We start from the raw sequence: 17,818 nt of genomic DNA, 5'->3' as shown, positions 1-17,818 counted from the left end.
ATGTTGAGAAATATATCTGTTTGATAAGACAGGAGAGGAATGAATCCTTCAGATTGCACTTAACATTGGAATAATTCTGTTACAACAGTTTGGTTTTATCAACAAAGTTGTACAGTTTAGACAGGGAGTTGCCTGCCATTTTCAATATCATATACAAGAAATGAGCCAGTGTTGGTCACGTGGGCTTCTTTAGTCATCGCCTTGGTGTCTCATTGTTAATTTGGACAACTACAGTATCAAAGTGTAAAATCTGGTATCGTGACCAGCCTTATGAGATCATTAGTCTTCCATCAGGAACGTCATTCATGCAGCACCCTCTATGACCCAGTGAAAATGGGTGCTTCTTGGTTTGTTAGCTGGACTGGGTGAACTGTAGCCCCCCCCACACTCTGCTGGTTTGAGAACAAAATGCAATCTCCAGACTATTACTTTTCCATCTCACTCATTTAGAAATCCATCCGCCCTCCTGCCCCTCTTTTCACCCATTTCTTTTTCTTTTAACCACGCGGACGTTACTGGACACTTCTTGAGCAGGTGGCTACAGCCAGGTGACATCGCACACGCGTGACACACTGCACGTGGTGGCTCTGGACAAGCCTTAGCCGCACCTGTGTGGAGAACAAAAGGACTGCGAATCAACAAAAAAAAAAAAAAAAAGAAAGGGAACCGGTGAGGGTCAGTGTGAGGGGAGCAGGAGCAGCAGAGAAGTCCGGAGCGCATAGAGCGCGCGGACGCCTCCTCTTCTCTCCTCCCCCTTCAGACCCCGCCGCTCTACTCCATCTCTCTCTCTCTCTCTCTCTCTCCCTGCTCTCTCTCCCCTTTTCTTAAATTGACATTGGTCTGCCTCGAAACATGATAACAGAAAAGGCTTCCTGCGCTCCGCGCTGTCGGGCTGTCCTCAACCCCGATCACTTGAAACTCAAATAAGCAGGCGTGAAGAAGAAAAGCTGAGGATCGCACAGTGTCCTATCAGCGGCGGGAGCGGGGAATAACACGAGACCTTTCCACCATCACACCCTTTCATATGCTCTTTGCGCATCGCAGATCTTACCAAGTGCCCGTGTTCAACTACAGTGAAAGTTAACATGAATGTGCACGCTGTGATACACGCGAGCCTTGGATTTGTAGGTTTCTGCTTGGTCGCCTTTGTCCAACAGTCAGCTTCAGGAAGTAAGACCACTCAAGGTAAGTTTTTACGTCAAAAATACCTGTTTCTTCTTCTACGATTTTTCCTAAATGTGGTTTTGATGTACCTATGGAAATCAGCCGAACTTCTCAGACTTTTGGTGCTAGATTAATTGAGTTGTTTGACACTTTAAGGGAGCTGGTACTGATGACACTTCTAAATTGAAACCAGTTGTGTAACATAAGAAATCTAAATTTATGTAAGGCAGAATAATTCTGTGCTTGAAAAGGGTTAAAATGAAGTTTTAGTGACTTTAATTCATCAAGCATGCATTTTTCCTGCTCCTTTTGATGATTGATTAATTGCTTTTCAGTGTGTCAGATTGCTCAGTTTGTTTCTGCCAAAGCAGAAAAGAAAGGAAACATAATGAGACTTAAATTAAGTTTTCACTGAGGGTCGTCTGTCATCACAATAAAACACTTGTCTTTGATCTGCAGGCAGCGGTGTGAACAGTTATGTTTCATAGCTGATCCTGCAGGTACTTGTAGGGAGACTACCAGGAGGCATTTGTCACAGTCCAGACAAGTATTTGACACTAGCCTGTAACACATACCCCACACGCACACATGGAGGGAGTCTGTCAGACACTGCAGCTACACAGCCGTCCTGCCCAGCTGGCCGCCCTCTTGCTCCCTTGTCTTGTGAGAAATGATTCAGAGCAGACAGGGGCGGCCGGATTCACAAACTCTTGGCACCTTGCAGGAACAAGTAAGACCTGGTGGTGTGTTAAACACTCTGATTTGTGATCCGCTCAGCCTTCCCCTGCAGGTTTTCATCACTTAATTTTTCCCACAATACAAACGCTGAGCTGGAGCTGCCAGAGGTATTTGCATGCAAAGACACATCATGGGTTTGTGTGAGAGTGTTGATTGTGGTCGGTGATGTTTCGCACACAAAAAGACATCTCTCGGGCGGTCGATGAGGCAAAAAGAGAAAGGGGGTGGGTGACTATTTTGCATCCTGGGTGGTCTCCCCCCACTTGTGGGAAAACTCAATATTTACATTTTGCAATTAGAACTACTTTTTTCTCACTTTATTTTCCACAACATCGATTACACACTTCCTTGTAGTGTTGAATGCGGCCATATGAATGTAATGGCACGCACCTGTTTGTTGGTCACTGAGAAATGTGGTGGACAACCACTTAACAGGCTTCTTGAGTTCCTGTTTATCAGCAGCTCTGCTGTCACATTCATCTGGGATTGGCTCTCAAAGTAGTTGCGAACACATTTAGTACCGAACTGCAATAAATGTTGGTGGCAACTCAGTGGCACTTGCAAGTCTTTGTGCTGGGAATAACACTGGAGCAACTGACGAACAATGACTTTTAAAAAGAGGCACAATTTGTCAGCTCAATATTTATTCAACACAGATGTTGCCGACAAGACTCTCCGTCTTTCATCAGTGTCAGACTAATCATGGCACCGCGTTTCAGGCATCAGTCATTACTCTGGGAAGAAGAAAAGCAAAGGGAAAGAGGAGCAGAACGAGGGAGGGAAGACTCAAGGATGTGGTGGAGAGAATGACAAAGAAGGGAAAAATGAGACAAGGGTAACAGGAGAGATTAAGGGTGCAGAGAAAGACAGACGGGCAGAGGAGGTTTTTCTTGGTGAACGAGCAGCAACAAGCGAAGGGAAAAGAGGGGAGCCGCAGACGTCATGGCAAATCACTTTTCCCTCGAAACAGAGTCAGGAGCTCTTCGTTAATGCAGCAGCACCAAGGCAACGGTTGGTGAGGGGCTGACATGCTGCCGTGGCTGGCTGTGTTGGTGTAACCTCTGCTCCGGGAGCCTGGGGGTCTAAAGATGCAGGGCCGCCCGAGCAGGGGAGGAAGGCCAGATCCAGGCCCCCCGGACACAGTGTGGGAACCGAGCAGAGTTGGCAATATGAGGCCCGAGTGACAGGGAGGCTTTTACCTAGAGATGCTGTTAGTGAGTCTCAAGATGGAAAGGAAGACGAAACCTCCCCACCACCCCCACCCCCAACACTCACTCACTCAACCCCTTTCCTTTTTCTTTTTCTTGCTTTGTTTGCTTTGTCCTCGCTTCCTTTCCTTTGCACTTAATGAAGTAGCCGGGCCTTTTCTCTGTCTGCCATAAGCAACGACTGCATCACACCCAGCGTGTCAGGAAAAGCCTCGCTGTCAGTTCAAGAGTGCTATTTTCACATTTCTGCAACCAACCAAAAAGTTGTTCACAGCTCTTTCCTCTGTCCAGCCCACTTTGGATGTGCTGCAGGTGTGTGTTAGCATTGCAAGTGTCAGTATGTGTGCATACATGTAATTGGGACAGTAAGAGAGAGCCTGGGCTGTGTCTGTGGTAATTTGGACAGTCCTTTGAAAGTGTATGCAAAGCCACATAAAAGGCGCGTTTAAACGGGGCTTTTACTGCCGCCTATCCCTTTTGGCCTTGAACTTATCTCTGCATTTTGCAAAAGAAGGACTGAGGCAAAAAGAGACAGACTGTCAGAGGCTTCAGCACTATCTCCCATGGTCATCTCACTGAAACATTTTGATCCCACTTTGGCTTTCATCACTTTAACACTCGTTTCTCAGGTTGGTTTCTGTGTTGCCCTTGAGTCCTGACAAACTCCTGCAGTAATGTTTGTAAAGCTGTTACACTTATCCCCTCAGAGATGGGACGTGTCTTTAAAACAAGCTGACACCCAAATCCCCATGTGCCTGCTAAGAGAGAGGAGAAGAATATTCAGCAAAGTCATTTTTAACTGCAATAGAATAGGTGGTGTAGTCAGGTCAGCCTGGAAAACACTTCTAGACTTGTTCTCTCTATACTTTGTGACTTTTAGGAGTTAGGGACACTTTAAAGTAGCTCACCTTTTGACTTAGAGATATTTTCTACAGTTAAAAAAAAAAAACTGAACTGAGAGTGATCACAGCTGTTAGCTAACATGACGAGGTGGAGTGATAATGTACCTAGACAAATAATTCTCCATCCGATTCAACCCGAATTCTATTAGTATTTAGCTGAATTGTTTCAAGTTAAGTTGACATATTTTGTTAATCAACCTTGCACTGCAACAGTACAACTGTTTAACACCTTAGTCTTTAGGTTAAATGCCTTGTAGTGTTAATCACATTTAGTCATTTCTATCCTTTACAGTTTTAGTTGACAAAAATTTCAAGTCTAGTTGTAGTCAGTTGAAAGTCCTTAAATTTAAGTCTTTACTTTTAGTCCAAACATTTATTCTCTTGCTTGAATCTGGCTCCAAATAGTGGTCTCTTTTCATCCTGCAAAACCCGGGATCCTTGTTTTCTACAGCTGACAGGCAGAAGAGCTTCGGGTAAGTTGTGTTTTGACAGATTTACCCACAGTTAAGAAATATCAAGGACTCTGAATGTCTGATGAAAACCAAATTTTACCTGATTCAAGTCATCTTAACAAAAACTAGACTTACCTGTCATTAGAGGTTTTGTCATCAAAGATCTATTTTTTGCTAGTCTTGGTCTCGCCTTTCTCATGAAGAAAAGGTAGTCAACTAACATCTTTAGTTATTGGCCCAGTCTCAGTGTCCACGCTCACTGACTTTGAGGCGCGTTCCCGCTAAGACTGTGAGGACTAGGGCTGTCCCACTGTCAAAGCGTAAAGTGCATGAGGGATCTCTCGCAGACTTTTTGTGCCCTTCATGCACTCTTTCCATGAGCGGGCATATCTGCAGACTTAGCGTGAGGAAATTACCCATAGTTCATAGCATTGTGACGTATGACAGATTCCCGGGGGACGCCGCTATCAAACCCAATAAAAGTGAAGTGCAAAGAGCAAAATTGTAATTAAAACATAGAAGGTGCAAAAGGGGTTAATACCACAAAAGTAAGTATTTTCCCTGTAAGTATATTATTAAAACCAGCCTTCATCCACTGAGAAAATAGGTCTATAGGTGAGGCATGCTTTTTTTAATCTTTGTTTTTTGCTCTACGAAATACAAAATGCTGTCCACTATACACTGTAAGACCAAATACCACAACATTGTTAAAAAAAAAATAGTTGTTAACTATGAAATCCAAAGCAGCTATTTCAGCCCTGCTTTTCTAAATTGATGGGACATATTGCATAATTTTCCCAGAATGCTTTTGGGCAACAGATAATTTTGCACCATTCGTGAAGTTATCCTCTGAGTTAGAGAAGTCCCACCTGTGGGGACAAACCTGTGAAGTGCTCAAATTTTTACATGAAAAGTTTAGAAAGCTTGAAATTCCAGTATTAGATGCCTGCTAATCATTTCATGACATAGAAAGCAACATTTTCCGTTGTAATGTCTCATTTATAGCGACAGTAGCCAATGAGTTAATGCTAACGCAAATAAAAGTTAGTTTGCGGTTTAAAATGTGACACAATGACTTTCAGCTAAAGAGATATTGAAAACGTACTTGTAAATGTGTAGTCTGATGAGCATATGTTTAGTTTTTCATGAAACACTGAATAGTTTTTCTTGTGGACAGCGGCGTAGTCATCAAGGCTTTTTTCTACTTTAAGATCACTGCCTTTGTACAAAGAAAAATGTCGGATTTCCTGTTAGAGATACGGGAGGGACCCAAGAGGCTTTTTTGTAGATCTCCCCAAGCCGCATCAGCACAAAAAAGTTCAAAGATATTGTACGAAGTCAACAGAGGGGGCTTTAACTTTGAAAACTGTTAGGGGGGTGCTGTCGATGCATTTCCTAAAATTTTTTGTGAAGTCCCATAAAATATCTAATTTTTCACCGGGCCTGATGTGCATGCCAAAAATCAAGACTTTTTAAACATGTTTATATATTGAAATCTCCAATAAAATGTGAAATTTAATAATAATAATAATAATAATAATAATAACTGAGAATCCTTTGAATTACAAATAGGTCCTGGCACCGAGGTTTGGTGCTCGGGCCCTAACAAGCCACCTTTCAACATCTGTAGATATAAGTTTCATTTTCATGTATGAAAGGCACGCTCCAGAGTGGAGTAACAATTCCCAAGTGACACATGATAAAATCTGCAGATATAAATATCTTCCCTGTCAAACATGCACATGCTCAAATATTTAAAATAATTACTACAGGACATTATTAGGATTAGTTCGAATGGTCTAATCCCTTAATTTCCTGTGAAGCAGATGGAAATATAACAGAAACTGACCAAAACCTACAGAAGTAATACTTTGTAAAAGAGCACAAGGTTTAAGAAGTTGGGTTTAGAGATATATTGTTAGGCTGTTCTGCTAACACTTAAGGAATTACACCTACTGATTACTTTATTAAGTATACCTGTTCATCTTCTCATTAACCAGAGAGTCTAATCAGCAAATCACAATGCAACTAGGCATTTACATGGTCAAAGATGATGTGCTGAAGTTCAGAGTATGAGAACTGGAAATAAAAGGTGATATAAGAGATGTTAAATGTGCCATGGTTGTTGTTGGACTGGCAGTCCTTCATGCTGTGTACTCTTAAGTTTGATCATTCCAATGTCTCAGCAGAAATCGAGACTCATCAAACTAAGCAACATGTTTCCACTCTTCTATTGCCCAATTTTTAAGAGCCTGAGAGAATTGTAGCCTGAGTTTCCCATTCTTTGCTGAGAGGAGTGGCACCCATTGTGGTCTCTTGCTGCTGGAGCCCATCTGCTTCAAGGTTCGACATGTTGTGTTTAGAGATGCTAGAACCAATTTTGTCATTCTCCCTTGACCTCTGCCATCAACAAGGCATTTTGGCCCAAAGAACTGCCACTTACTGGAAATCCTTCTATTTTTTTGGACAGTTCTCTAAACCCTAGAGATGGTTTTGCTTAAAAATCCCAGTAGATCAGCAGTTTGTGAAATACTCAGACCAGCCTTTCTTGGGCCAACAACCATGGCACATCCAAAGTCACTTACTTTCTTTCCCATTCTGATGCTTGGTTTGCACTTCACCTGATCATTGTCTACATGTCTGAATAGACTGGTTGCTGCCATGTGATTGGCTGTTTAGATATTTGTCTTAACAAGCAGCTGAAGATGTATATCTAATAAAGTGAACAGTGAATGTGTTTCAATTAATGTACTGTTTGTCAAGAGTTATATGTTTGCCGACTTTAGCCTTACAGCAAGAAAAATTATGGTTGACAACACTGTCTTCATGGACAGGATCTTGAGGCGTAGCCAAGGGCAGGAGGGTTTCTGATTCAGGGACCTCTGAACTCTATCTCTGCTTTTTGCAGATGATGTGGTTCTGTTGGCTTCCTCAGCTGGGGACTTCCAGCAGGCATTGGGATGGTTTGCAGAGTGTGAAGTGGTCAGGATGAGAGTCAGCACCTTCAAGTCTGAGGCTATGGTTCTCTGCTGAAAAATGGTGAATTAATCCCTCCAGGTGGGGAGTGGGTCTCTGCCTCAGCTGAGGGAGTTCAAGTATCTTGGAGTCTTGTTCATGAGTGAGGGTAAAGGGAGCATGAGATGGACAGACGGATTGGTGCAGCGTCAACAGTGCTGTGGGTGTTGTACCAGACCGTTGTGGCGAAGAGGGAGCTGAGCTAGAAGGCAAAGCTTTTGATTTACTGGTCGATCTATCTCCCAGCCCTCGCTTATGGTCATGAACTCTGGGTAATGACTGTAACAGTGAGATCGCAGATACGAGTGTCTGATATGAGTTTTCTCCAGAGGGTGCCTGGGCTCAGCCTTAGACATAATGAGGAGTTCAGTCATCTGGAAAGACTCTAAAAGTAGAGTTGCTGCTCGAAAGGAGCCAATGGAGGTAGTAAGGGCGTCTGATCAGGATGCCTCCTGGGCGCCTCCATTTGGAGGTCTTCCAGGCATGTCCAGCTGAGCGGAGACCTCGGGGAAGATCCAGGATGCACTGGAAGGATTATATATCCTCCTGTCTGGGCTGAGAATGCCTTGTGATCCCCCAGAAGGAATTGAAAAGTGTTGCTGGGGAGAGGGATGTCTGGGTTGACTTGCTCAGCCTGCAACCACTGCAACCCCCCTCAGATAAGCAAAAGAAGATGGATGGATGGCACACTGTCTTATTTCATCATACCCACTGAAGGGGAACAGATTGGGTTGAAATTTACCCCCCTTTTATTGTTTCATTTAAACATCTGATTCATTGTTAGAAGCATGCAGACATACCTAGCAACAAAAACCAAGCTTGTGGTGCCACTTTGTACTTTCCTCCCTCAACATGTCAAAATCTGTGAAAAGAAAATGGTAAGATATTTTATACCATTAAGTTTATTACCTTGAGAGGTGTAGGGTTGTTTTAGAAGTCAAGACCAGCAGTGACTAGCTAAACTGGGTGGTGAGACTAAAGGTAAATTGAGTGTTTTGGATCTGTCCAGGTTGGAAAGCTAACATACTTATCCAGAGTTTTTTATATCAAACATGCTTCACATTATGCTGGCTGCCTTGTAAACCTGTGAGCCGTGTGGGAGGTTTAGGACCAGATTTGTAAACTGCTCACGTTGAAGAAAAACTGGGCCAAACACCAGTATAACCAGGATCCCAAGCAGAAATCTTCCTCCGACTGTCACGAGGAGTGAATCTGGCATAAAGCAGGCCAAAACTCCTCCAGTCTGAGCCCAATTAAAGCCGATGAGCTCCTATAACCTTTATATGCCTTTTCCCTGAACCAGCAGCCCTCTCTGCGTATGAAAACAGCCAATCTCATCTCATGCTGTCTTCTTCTTCTTCTGCAGCAAGTATGCGGTGTCAGACAGTTGTGTTCTCGTTATGATCAGAGCGTGCGAGGCAGGTTGAGCCTCGGGGTAGCCCTCGGTCACTCGCTGACGAGTGGGTGGAGGGGGATCAATCCTGCGTTCACTTTAACACTCGGCTGACACTCTAAAAGAAAGCGTCTGTCTGACAAGTGGTGCTTGGGTACCACTGTACATGTTGTTACAGAGCAGCTGAGAGAGCGCAGAGATTATTATCTTGGCATTACTTGAGTGGTGAAAACACTTGGTAACAATTCGGTCCGAGAGCAATGTGGTGTGATTCATGAAATTGACTTTGATCAGTTGGTTTGCTGCGAGGACAAGCAAGTGTGTATGACTGCAATGTGTGATTTAAGGCTGGATATTAATGAGTGCACTTAGCAAGCAGAAGTGCTTTCGCTTCCCAAAATGAGGCTCCATTATAGTCAGGGAGATTTTGAAGAAAACGATTTGTATTTATCTATCCTATTTTATTTCCAACTACCCTGGCTTGAATCTGTTGATGCTGCAGCTGAGTACTAACACTTTAGTTTCATTTTAGGAAAAGGCAGACTGCAGCTACACACAGAGTGAGGGCCATGTTTACAGGCACATGTTAACTCAAAGCTGTCTAGCACAAGCTGTGACCCTAGGCGAGTCAGCAGGCCTTCGTTCTGGACAGTCGCTCACTTTCATCCTGGCTGGAATGTCAAACCGAGACGGTTTCCTCCCTGCAACAGAGTGTTAAAGATTCTGTCCTTAAGACAGCCGACTCCTTTGCTCACAGGTGCACTTTCCGAATGAGCAACATTTAATCGATCAGTTTCCCAGAGTATTGTTCTTTATGTACAATATTATGCCTGGTATCTGTCACGTCTATCCTTCTCTACAAAGAAAATGATAAATTAATTATCCTTTCACTATATTACAGGGATAATGTTTAACTCAACATTCAACTCCAAAAGTCACTGTGGAATATACACTCACTAGCCACTTTATTAGGTACACCTTGCTAGCACAGGGTTGGACCCCAGTTTTCCTTCAGAACTGCCTTTATCAGTGGCAAAGTTTCAACAAGGTTTTGGAAACATTCCTCAGATATTTTGGTCCATATTGACATGATGGCATCACACAGTTGCTGCAGATTTGTCAGCTGCACATCAGAGATGCAAATCTCCTGTTCCACCACATCCCCAAGGTTCTCTACTGGATTGAGATCTGGTGACTGTGAGGCCATTGGAGTACAGTGAACTCACTGTCATGTTCAAGAAACCAGTTTGAGATGATTTGAGCTTTGTGACTTGGTGCATTATCTTGTTGGAAGTAGCCATCAGCCATTGGTATACTGTGGTTATAAAGGGCTGGACATGGTCAGCAACGATACCCAGGTAGGCTTTGGCATTTCACGATGCTCAGTTGATACTAAGGGGCCCAAAGTGTGCCAAGAAAATATCCCCCACATCAATACACCAGTAGCAGCAGCCTGAACCATTGATACAAGGCAGGATGGAGCCATGCTTTCATGTTGTTGACACCAAATTCGGGCCTTACTATCTGAATGTTGCAGCTGAAAACAAGACTTATCAGACCAGGCAACGTTTTTCCAGTCTTCCAATGTCATGTTTTGGTGAGCCTGTGTGAATTGTGGCCTCAGTTTCCTGTTCTTAGCTGACAAGAGCAGCAACCGGTGTGGTCCTCTGCTGCTGTAGTCTATCTGCTTCAAGGTTTGACGTCTTACGCGTTCAGAGATGGTATTCTGCATACCTTGGTTGTAACAAGTGGATATCTGAAATCAGTGTTGGCGAACTGGGGGCCATTCGTGGGCCATGTCCCCCTTGATGACCCATTGTGCCCCCCCACCACTCCACCCACTGTACAGGCCTGTGATGTGGAATTCAGTAAGGTGCACCTGCAGTTTCGCAAATGGAGATGCAAAGCAAACACAAACTTGGATATGTATGTCATACGGGAACTACAGGTCACAGGAAGGAGGATGATCAAAAAACAGAACTTCGGAGGCTGTATTTCAGCACTATCATTGCGGTGCTTGGTGAGATGGATTCAAGATTCAGCAAGCGCAACTCACAGCTGGCCAGTGCGCTTGTGGCACTGAATCCTGAAAGTGAGGACCTTCTTGATGCAACGGCTGTGAAGCACATAATTAACCTCACTGGATTGCCTGTCATTGAGAGTGAGTTTGAGATCGCCAAAGAGTCAACAAAATGAAGAAAACTAGATAATACAGTGTGTTCTATCAATATATCACACACATCTTGCCTCAATGCCCAGTGTGCTGACTGCATTCAGACATGCAGTCCATGAAAATGGGTTTCATGGTTATTTACATGTTGAATGATGTTTGATGTTTATTTTAAATGTTGGTGCACCAAAGTGCGCATAGCTGTGTGCGCACAAGAGGGGGAGAAGTGAAAAGAGCGAGAGAGAGAGAGAGAGACGTGGCTTCCAAATCAGCTGTGGCACAGTGCCTTGTGTGCAAGCAATATTTTGAAGAGAAACTTGCTTTGTTATTAACTGGCAAACATATGCATAGATAGAATAGAATCAGTTATGAACAATAATTTGTGCCCCCCCCCCCCCCGCAGTTGCCTTATGCCCCCCATTGAATTTACTCTGACACTGACTGTCTGAGTTACTGTTTCCATTATATCATCTCAAACTGGTCTGCCCATTTTCCTCTGACCTCTGACATCAACAAGGCATTTTTGTCTACATAACTGCTGCTCACTGGATATTGATATTTTGCCTTTTTGGGACCATTCTCTATAAACTCTACAGATGGTTATGCTTGAAAATCCCAGTAGATCAGCAGTTTCTGGAATACTCAGACCAGCCCATCTGGCACCAACAACCATGCCACGTTCAGAGTCACTTAAAACCCCTTTCTTCCCCATCTTGATGCTTGGTTTGAACTTCAGCAGGTTGTCTTGGCCACGTCTACATGCCTAAATGCATTGAGCTGCTGCCATGTGATTAGCTGATTAGTTATTTGTCTTGACAAGCAATTGAACAGGTGTTCCTAATAAAGTGGTTGTTGAGTGTATTTGTTCAACTCCTGGCTGAGAGTTTAAATAAGAAGAGTGACTCAGATGCCTGTATATGAAACGACTTTTAATAGGCAGCCGGTTTTTAACTTAGCTTGGCACAAAGACTTCAAATGGGGCAGTTAGCTTGGCTTCTTTGTGTGGTTACCTTATACCCCTATCGGCACCTCTGAGGCTCTGTTAACACATTAGACCTACGGGTGACTTTCTATAGCACCTGCCAGTTGCTTGGCAACTGCTTAGAGCCTAGAAATGGTCATTACACATAGCTTCTCATCAGTTTGGTGTACACTTTTTTAAAAGATCTTTTTTAAGGCTGAAAAAAATCAGTGCAGAGCGGTGCTACTCAATGTGTGGTTCTTTTTTGACAACCTGTAGCTCTTTAAATGCCCGCTAACAAAAAGAATTCCCCCCTGAAAACCTTCAAAAAGGGAAACTTTTAACACAAGAAATGACCCAGTGATAAGTCACATCAATCAGTGTTTCTCACACTTTTATAGTAGACTTTGACTGTAAAATTTAAATGTCAACCTTTATTTTTTTGTCTGTATATTTTCACTGGCTGTGTGCAAGAAGGAACATAAAGGATAAACTTCACTGATTCTTGAGAAGAGGGACTAAACAGGTTTCAAACTTAACTTTAGATAAAAAGTAGATGGAAGTCTCAAGTAGCAGTTGTGGGAAGGAACAAATTTTAAATTCACATTTTTTTTTTCTAAAAAATGACTTTTTGCCACTCATATCCTGATTTTTGTCAACTTAATCAGACACACTTAAATGTATTTAATCTCCATTTTATTAATTTAAGGTGAATGTCAAGTTTTCAGTTGTCTAATTCAGGTATTCAGTTGTGATATTTAGAAATAAAATTCAGTATTTTCACTTCTTTTGTATTTTCTAACCCTTCTGAAATATCTTATGCCTGAATTTTATGATTTTCTTTCTCTATCTTTATTATTAACCATATTGAACTAATCTTCAAATAAATATAAATAAGCAAAGACACAAATAAGCAGAATAAAATTAACTGAGGATAATCCATTTCCTTTGGGGTCACACAGAGATAAAAAATGTTCTTAACATTTTTCCATGTTTTTTGTTTTTGTCCTTTATTGAATAAAAGACGATATTAACTGCACAGAGCCATTTATAGCGGACCTTTCGGAAACTATCAAGAAAAGTGGATGTCAGCTTTCATAATCTAGCAACAACAGACACTGGGAAGAAGGGATGTATGATAGGGATTTTTGTGCCTTTGCTCAGAGAGAGAAGAGCAGTGAATAGACTCAGAAATAAAGAGCAGAGAATAGGGCAAAAACGCATTGGAAATCAGCCACAGACCAGACCTGAACCCGGGCTGCACATCCCAGTGGGGCGCACCACAATCACACCCCAAACTCATCTTTTTATTGTTAAAAAAAGAAAAACACCAAGTGACTCCTGTGCAAAAAGAGGCTGAGTCAAGCTGAACTAAGAGAGGAGCAAGGAAGTAAACATTCAGGTTGTTGCTTTTACATTAAAGACCTCATTCAGAATGTTCAGGGCTAACAATCGGCTTTTTGAGTGTGAAGCACCCTTGGAAACCAACTTTACTTGATGGTACACCTGTTTATTTTACCAATACTTATGGCCAATATATGGTTTATATTTCCGATTTGTACAGCCAATATACTAGTTGTAAATATCAGTTAAAACGTCATACCTGCCGACGCTGATATTGAACCTTTTAAGTTGTTATCTGCCAATACTGATATCATGCGAATAATATTGTGCATTCCTACTGAAATGGTAAAAAAATGGCACCTGGACACAGGCCCTTATCATATGTTTTTGCCATGTGGATTTAAGCACTCCTGCTCACTTTGTTTGTTGGGCTCTGAGCCTGCAGTGATAGTTGTGAAGTACAGACCCACTTCCCATGGGTCCCACTGCCCGAAGTTTATTAGCTGAACAGTTGCCACCATTCTCTTCAAATGAAGGACTGAGTGAGGGAGAAAAGCTGCCTTTGTCATTTGTATTTGTAATACTCATTAAATAGGAGCTAACTAAAGCATCAGATCATGTGCCATGTTTGATGGTGGCGGCTGTATTTGCAGTCCTGATTGTGCTTGTCCCAAAATTTTATACTGATATATTGTTTGCACAAGTAGATTGGATGCAACAAACCTTGCAACAGGGATTAAAAGTGCTTAGTTTACACCAACTTTCATGGTAAGTCTCCTAAAGAAAGCAAATGTTCTGAGAATGCCTGTGTCATTGTAAGTTACCATTAAAATTTTGTGTGTAATAACTGCATTTCCCAAACTTTACATGCATCAAGCTGTTTCTGTTTTGTACATTTTGTATGCTGTACAACTGCTGGGTCACAGCAAAAAAAAACTTTAACCCGTAGAATCTGCAGTATCCCTGACGCTCCCCAGGGGATCAGCTGTTTAGATCCCTCTACCTTGGTACCTTTTCCCCTCATCCTCCAGCAGAAAATCACTTTATCAGCAGCTAGCGAGACCCCTGTGACCACAATTTGTCACCTCATTTGGAATGGTTGCAGGGCTGAAAAAGCTGTAATTTTTCTGTGCAAAAGAGGAAGTGAAAAGATGTAGTTTTAAATTGGCCAAACTTTCCTGAGAACACCAGGGCAAACTACTTTAAATGCAACACCCGTGTCCAACTAAGAGCCCTCATCCATGGAGGTAAGGACTGCAGGGCTTGTTTGGAGCCTGTTTATTTCTCAAAGCTTTAATCTCAACAGTATGTTTCAAATGAGGCCTGTGATGCTTCTTTCAGCTGAGGCATTGTGGTTAAAATTAGAGGACTCTCCTGTGCTCCAGTCTCTGTCCATCTCACCCTGTCAGTGGCCTTTGTTCTCCGTGCAGATGCAGCACAGTGCTGACAACATCCCTGTTGGTTTCGGGGGAGGATGGAGTCGGTGTTGACGGCACTCTGACCCCCCAGACTTAAACTCACCTCCAGAGCCCCCTTCACATACGCTGATGGCTCACTGAGGAACCTCAGGGCCGTCCCTCAGCCAGCTGCATCAGCTCTTAGATCATTAATCCTCTAAACCCCCCACCAATGAGCCCGTATTTGTTTTTCTGCTCTATTACTCAACGATCAGAGATACTGTGACTCAGGAGAAGATTTCAGAGGGACTGTCATCTCTGTTTCTGTACTTTCCTGGGCTGAAATCAGCCTCCCTTCTCTTTTGGCCTCTTCCCTGCTCCCTCCTGTGACCCCTTGTGCGAATAATGGGGCTGCGTCTCCTTTTTTTTTGAGAGTTTTGGGGGGGGGGGGTCAGCGAGGAACGTCATTAGGCTGGTCTGCGGTGGTCAGCGTTGTCAGAGGGGGGTTGGGGGTCAGAGAGAGCCTTGTTTACAGACTGTGTGTGTTTACATTCCTGATGGTGAGCGCCAGCTTTAGAGACTGCTGGAAGTGAAAGGAAATGCTCTTATTCTGCTTAGTAATGGAAAAATCCAACCCAATACATCAAGGAGTCCAGATGAAAAAAGCCAAGTTATTTATTTGGTGGGTTCTGGCCAGTGCATTCTGGGTAGAAAGAGGGATGACTTCACGGGTGAATTTGAGACTTCCTCAATGGACAGAGGCATGGGAAAAACCAAGGACCCTCTGCAGTATTTAATCACCCCCACTGAACTCCATATATATATATATATATTTACTGCACACTGTAATAGCCTATACTGCTGATTAATGGCAAGAACTGGTTGTGCTCTTGTTCTAAATTATTACCCCATAAATCAGTTAGGCATTTAGAGCCGCAACCATAAATTAATCTACCAATTATTTTCTCAAATATTCCAGTAATAGTTCATGGAAAATATTCAAATGCAAAATATGCTCCTCAAAAGTTACAGCCCAGTTCCATGCCCTGAAATGACTTGTTTTGTTCAATTTATAGCCTTAAATCTAAAGATGTTTAGTTTACACTAATAAAAACGGTTGATTTGAGGAGCTGTAACCAGAGTCCTTGGGCAATTTCTCCTAAACTCTGCCAAAATAGTCGCTGGTTGATTCTCTGGCAAATCATTGCAGCTTAGCAAGCCTTTCAATATACAGTGCCTATTAAAAGTATTCACCCCCTTGGATGTTTCACCCTTTTATTGATTTTATAAATCAATCATGGTCAATGCAATTTGGCTTTTTTGACAACATAAACCTCTTTAATTTCAAAGTACAATAAGATTTCCACAAAGTTATGTCAATTAAACAAAAATATGTAATGTAAAATAAGTGGCTGCATTGATATCCGCCCCCTTTAACGGGTGATGACCTAATTCAACAGAGGTCCAGCCAACTGGTGCTAGTTGTCTTACAATTAGTGAAATGGGGATCACCTGAGTGCAGTGGGTCTCGAGCGATCGTAGTATGAAGACACCTGTATCTGGAAGGTCCAGTCACTGGTTAATCAGTGTTCCTGGCTACTATTACACCATGAAAACAAAAGAACACTTCAAACAACTCAGATAAGGTTATTGAAAAGTATATGTCAGGGGATGGATACAAAAAAATTTACCAAGGCACTGAACATCCCCTGGAATTCAGTTAAATCCATCATCAAGAAATAGAAGGAATAAGAACATGTGCTAAATCAGGCCGTCCTCACAAACCCTGTAAGACGGAGTCTAGTGAGAGAGGCCAGCAAGACAACTCTGACTACTCTGAAGGAGTTTCAAGCTTCAGCAGCTGAGATGGGAAAAACTCTGCATACAACAACTGATGCCCAAGTTCTTCACCATTCCAAGCTTTATGGGAGTGGCCACTGTTGAAGAAAACTCATCAAAATGGTGCTTTTGGCCATCAGACAAGATGCTATATTCAGCACATCACCACAAACACATCATCCCAACTGTGAAGCATGGCGGTGGCAGCATCATGCTGTGGGGATGCTTCTTGGCAACCGTCCCTGGTAGGCTTGTGAAGGTAGAAGGTTAAATGAATGCAGCAAAATATAGGAGGAATATGAAGAAAGTCTTACTCAGTGTTCTAGAGAACTCTGCCTTGGAAGATTTGTTTTCCAGCAAGTCAATGACCCGAAGCATGGAACGAAAACTTCACTGAAACTGTTTTAAGACAACAAGGTGAATGTTCTGGAGGGGCTGAGTCAAAGCCCAGACCTCAATCAATACAGCATTTGTGGTTGGATCTAGAAAGGGCTGTTCACTCTTAATCCCTGTACAACCTGAAAGAGCTTGAGCAGTTTTGCAAAGTAGAATGGAGTAAAATTGCAGTGTCCAGATGTGCAAGCCTGATTGAGACCTATCCATACAGACTCAGTACTGTGATTGCAGCCAAAGATTGATCTACTAAATACTGACTTGCACGGGGTGAATATTTATGCAGTAATTTGTTTTACCATGCATATTTTTTGTTCAACTGGCATTATTTTGTAGAAATCTGTTTTCACTTTGACATTAAAGAGTTAAAGACAAATTATATTGACCATGATTAATAGATGAAATCAATACATGGGTAAATCATACTTTTAATAGGCATAGCACCTTTCCACTGGATCCACTTTACATTGTTGACAGTTTTTCTTTGGGAACTTCCATATTTATATGTCCAGAATACTTTGAAAAATAACATGAAATTGATTCACTCATGTGAAAAATATGACCAAGAGTGAGTTGTTCCATTGTGCTTTTGGGCCAACAAGTAGTTTAACTTAGGAAAACAGAAAATTCCAAGCACGTCCTTGGCAGGAATCAACAGCGACATGCTCTGCATCAACTAGCAGTAGGGGTCAGTGGGTGTCCAATGATGGGCAGAAAGATTTGCATGAGCATTTTAACTTTCTTTTGAAATAGAAAGATGTCAACATTGTAGTGCTTTCAGAAACCTTTTTAGAGCTGCCAGACATGACATGGCGCTGCACAGATTAATTACAGGGTCCACT

General features: G+C 42.5%; 1 protein-coding gene across 2 annotated transcripts in view; it reads left to right on the top strand.

The window, feature by feature from the left end:
- The first annotated feature begins 853 nt into the window (after nt 1–853).
- The window catches only part of scube3 (signal peptide, CUB domain, EGF-like 3), a 140,484-nt gene continuing 123,519 nt past the window's right edge, over nt 854–17,818 (top strand). For both annotated transcript variants that reach the window (XM_041799016.1, XM_041799015.1), the window contains exon 1: nt 854–1,185. In XM_041799016.1, the coding sequence (XP_041654950.1) occupies nt 1,086–1,185 (100 nt within the window). In that variant the 5' untranslated portion in view covers nt 854–1,085. The remainder of the gene's footprint in view (nt 1,186–17,818) is intronic.

Source organism: Cheilinus undulatus, linkage group 11, assembly GCF_018320785.1.
Source record: "Cheilinus undulatus linkage group 11, ASM1832078v1, whole genome shotgun sequence".
Classification (NCBI taxonomy): Eukaryota; Metazoa; Chordata; class Actinopteri; order Labriformes; family Labridae; genus Cheilinus; species Cheilinus undulatus.
Note: the sequence above shows the minus strand (reverse complement) of the source record. Positions and strands in the feature narration are given on the sequence as shown.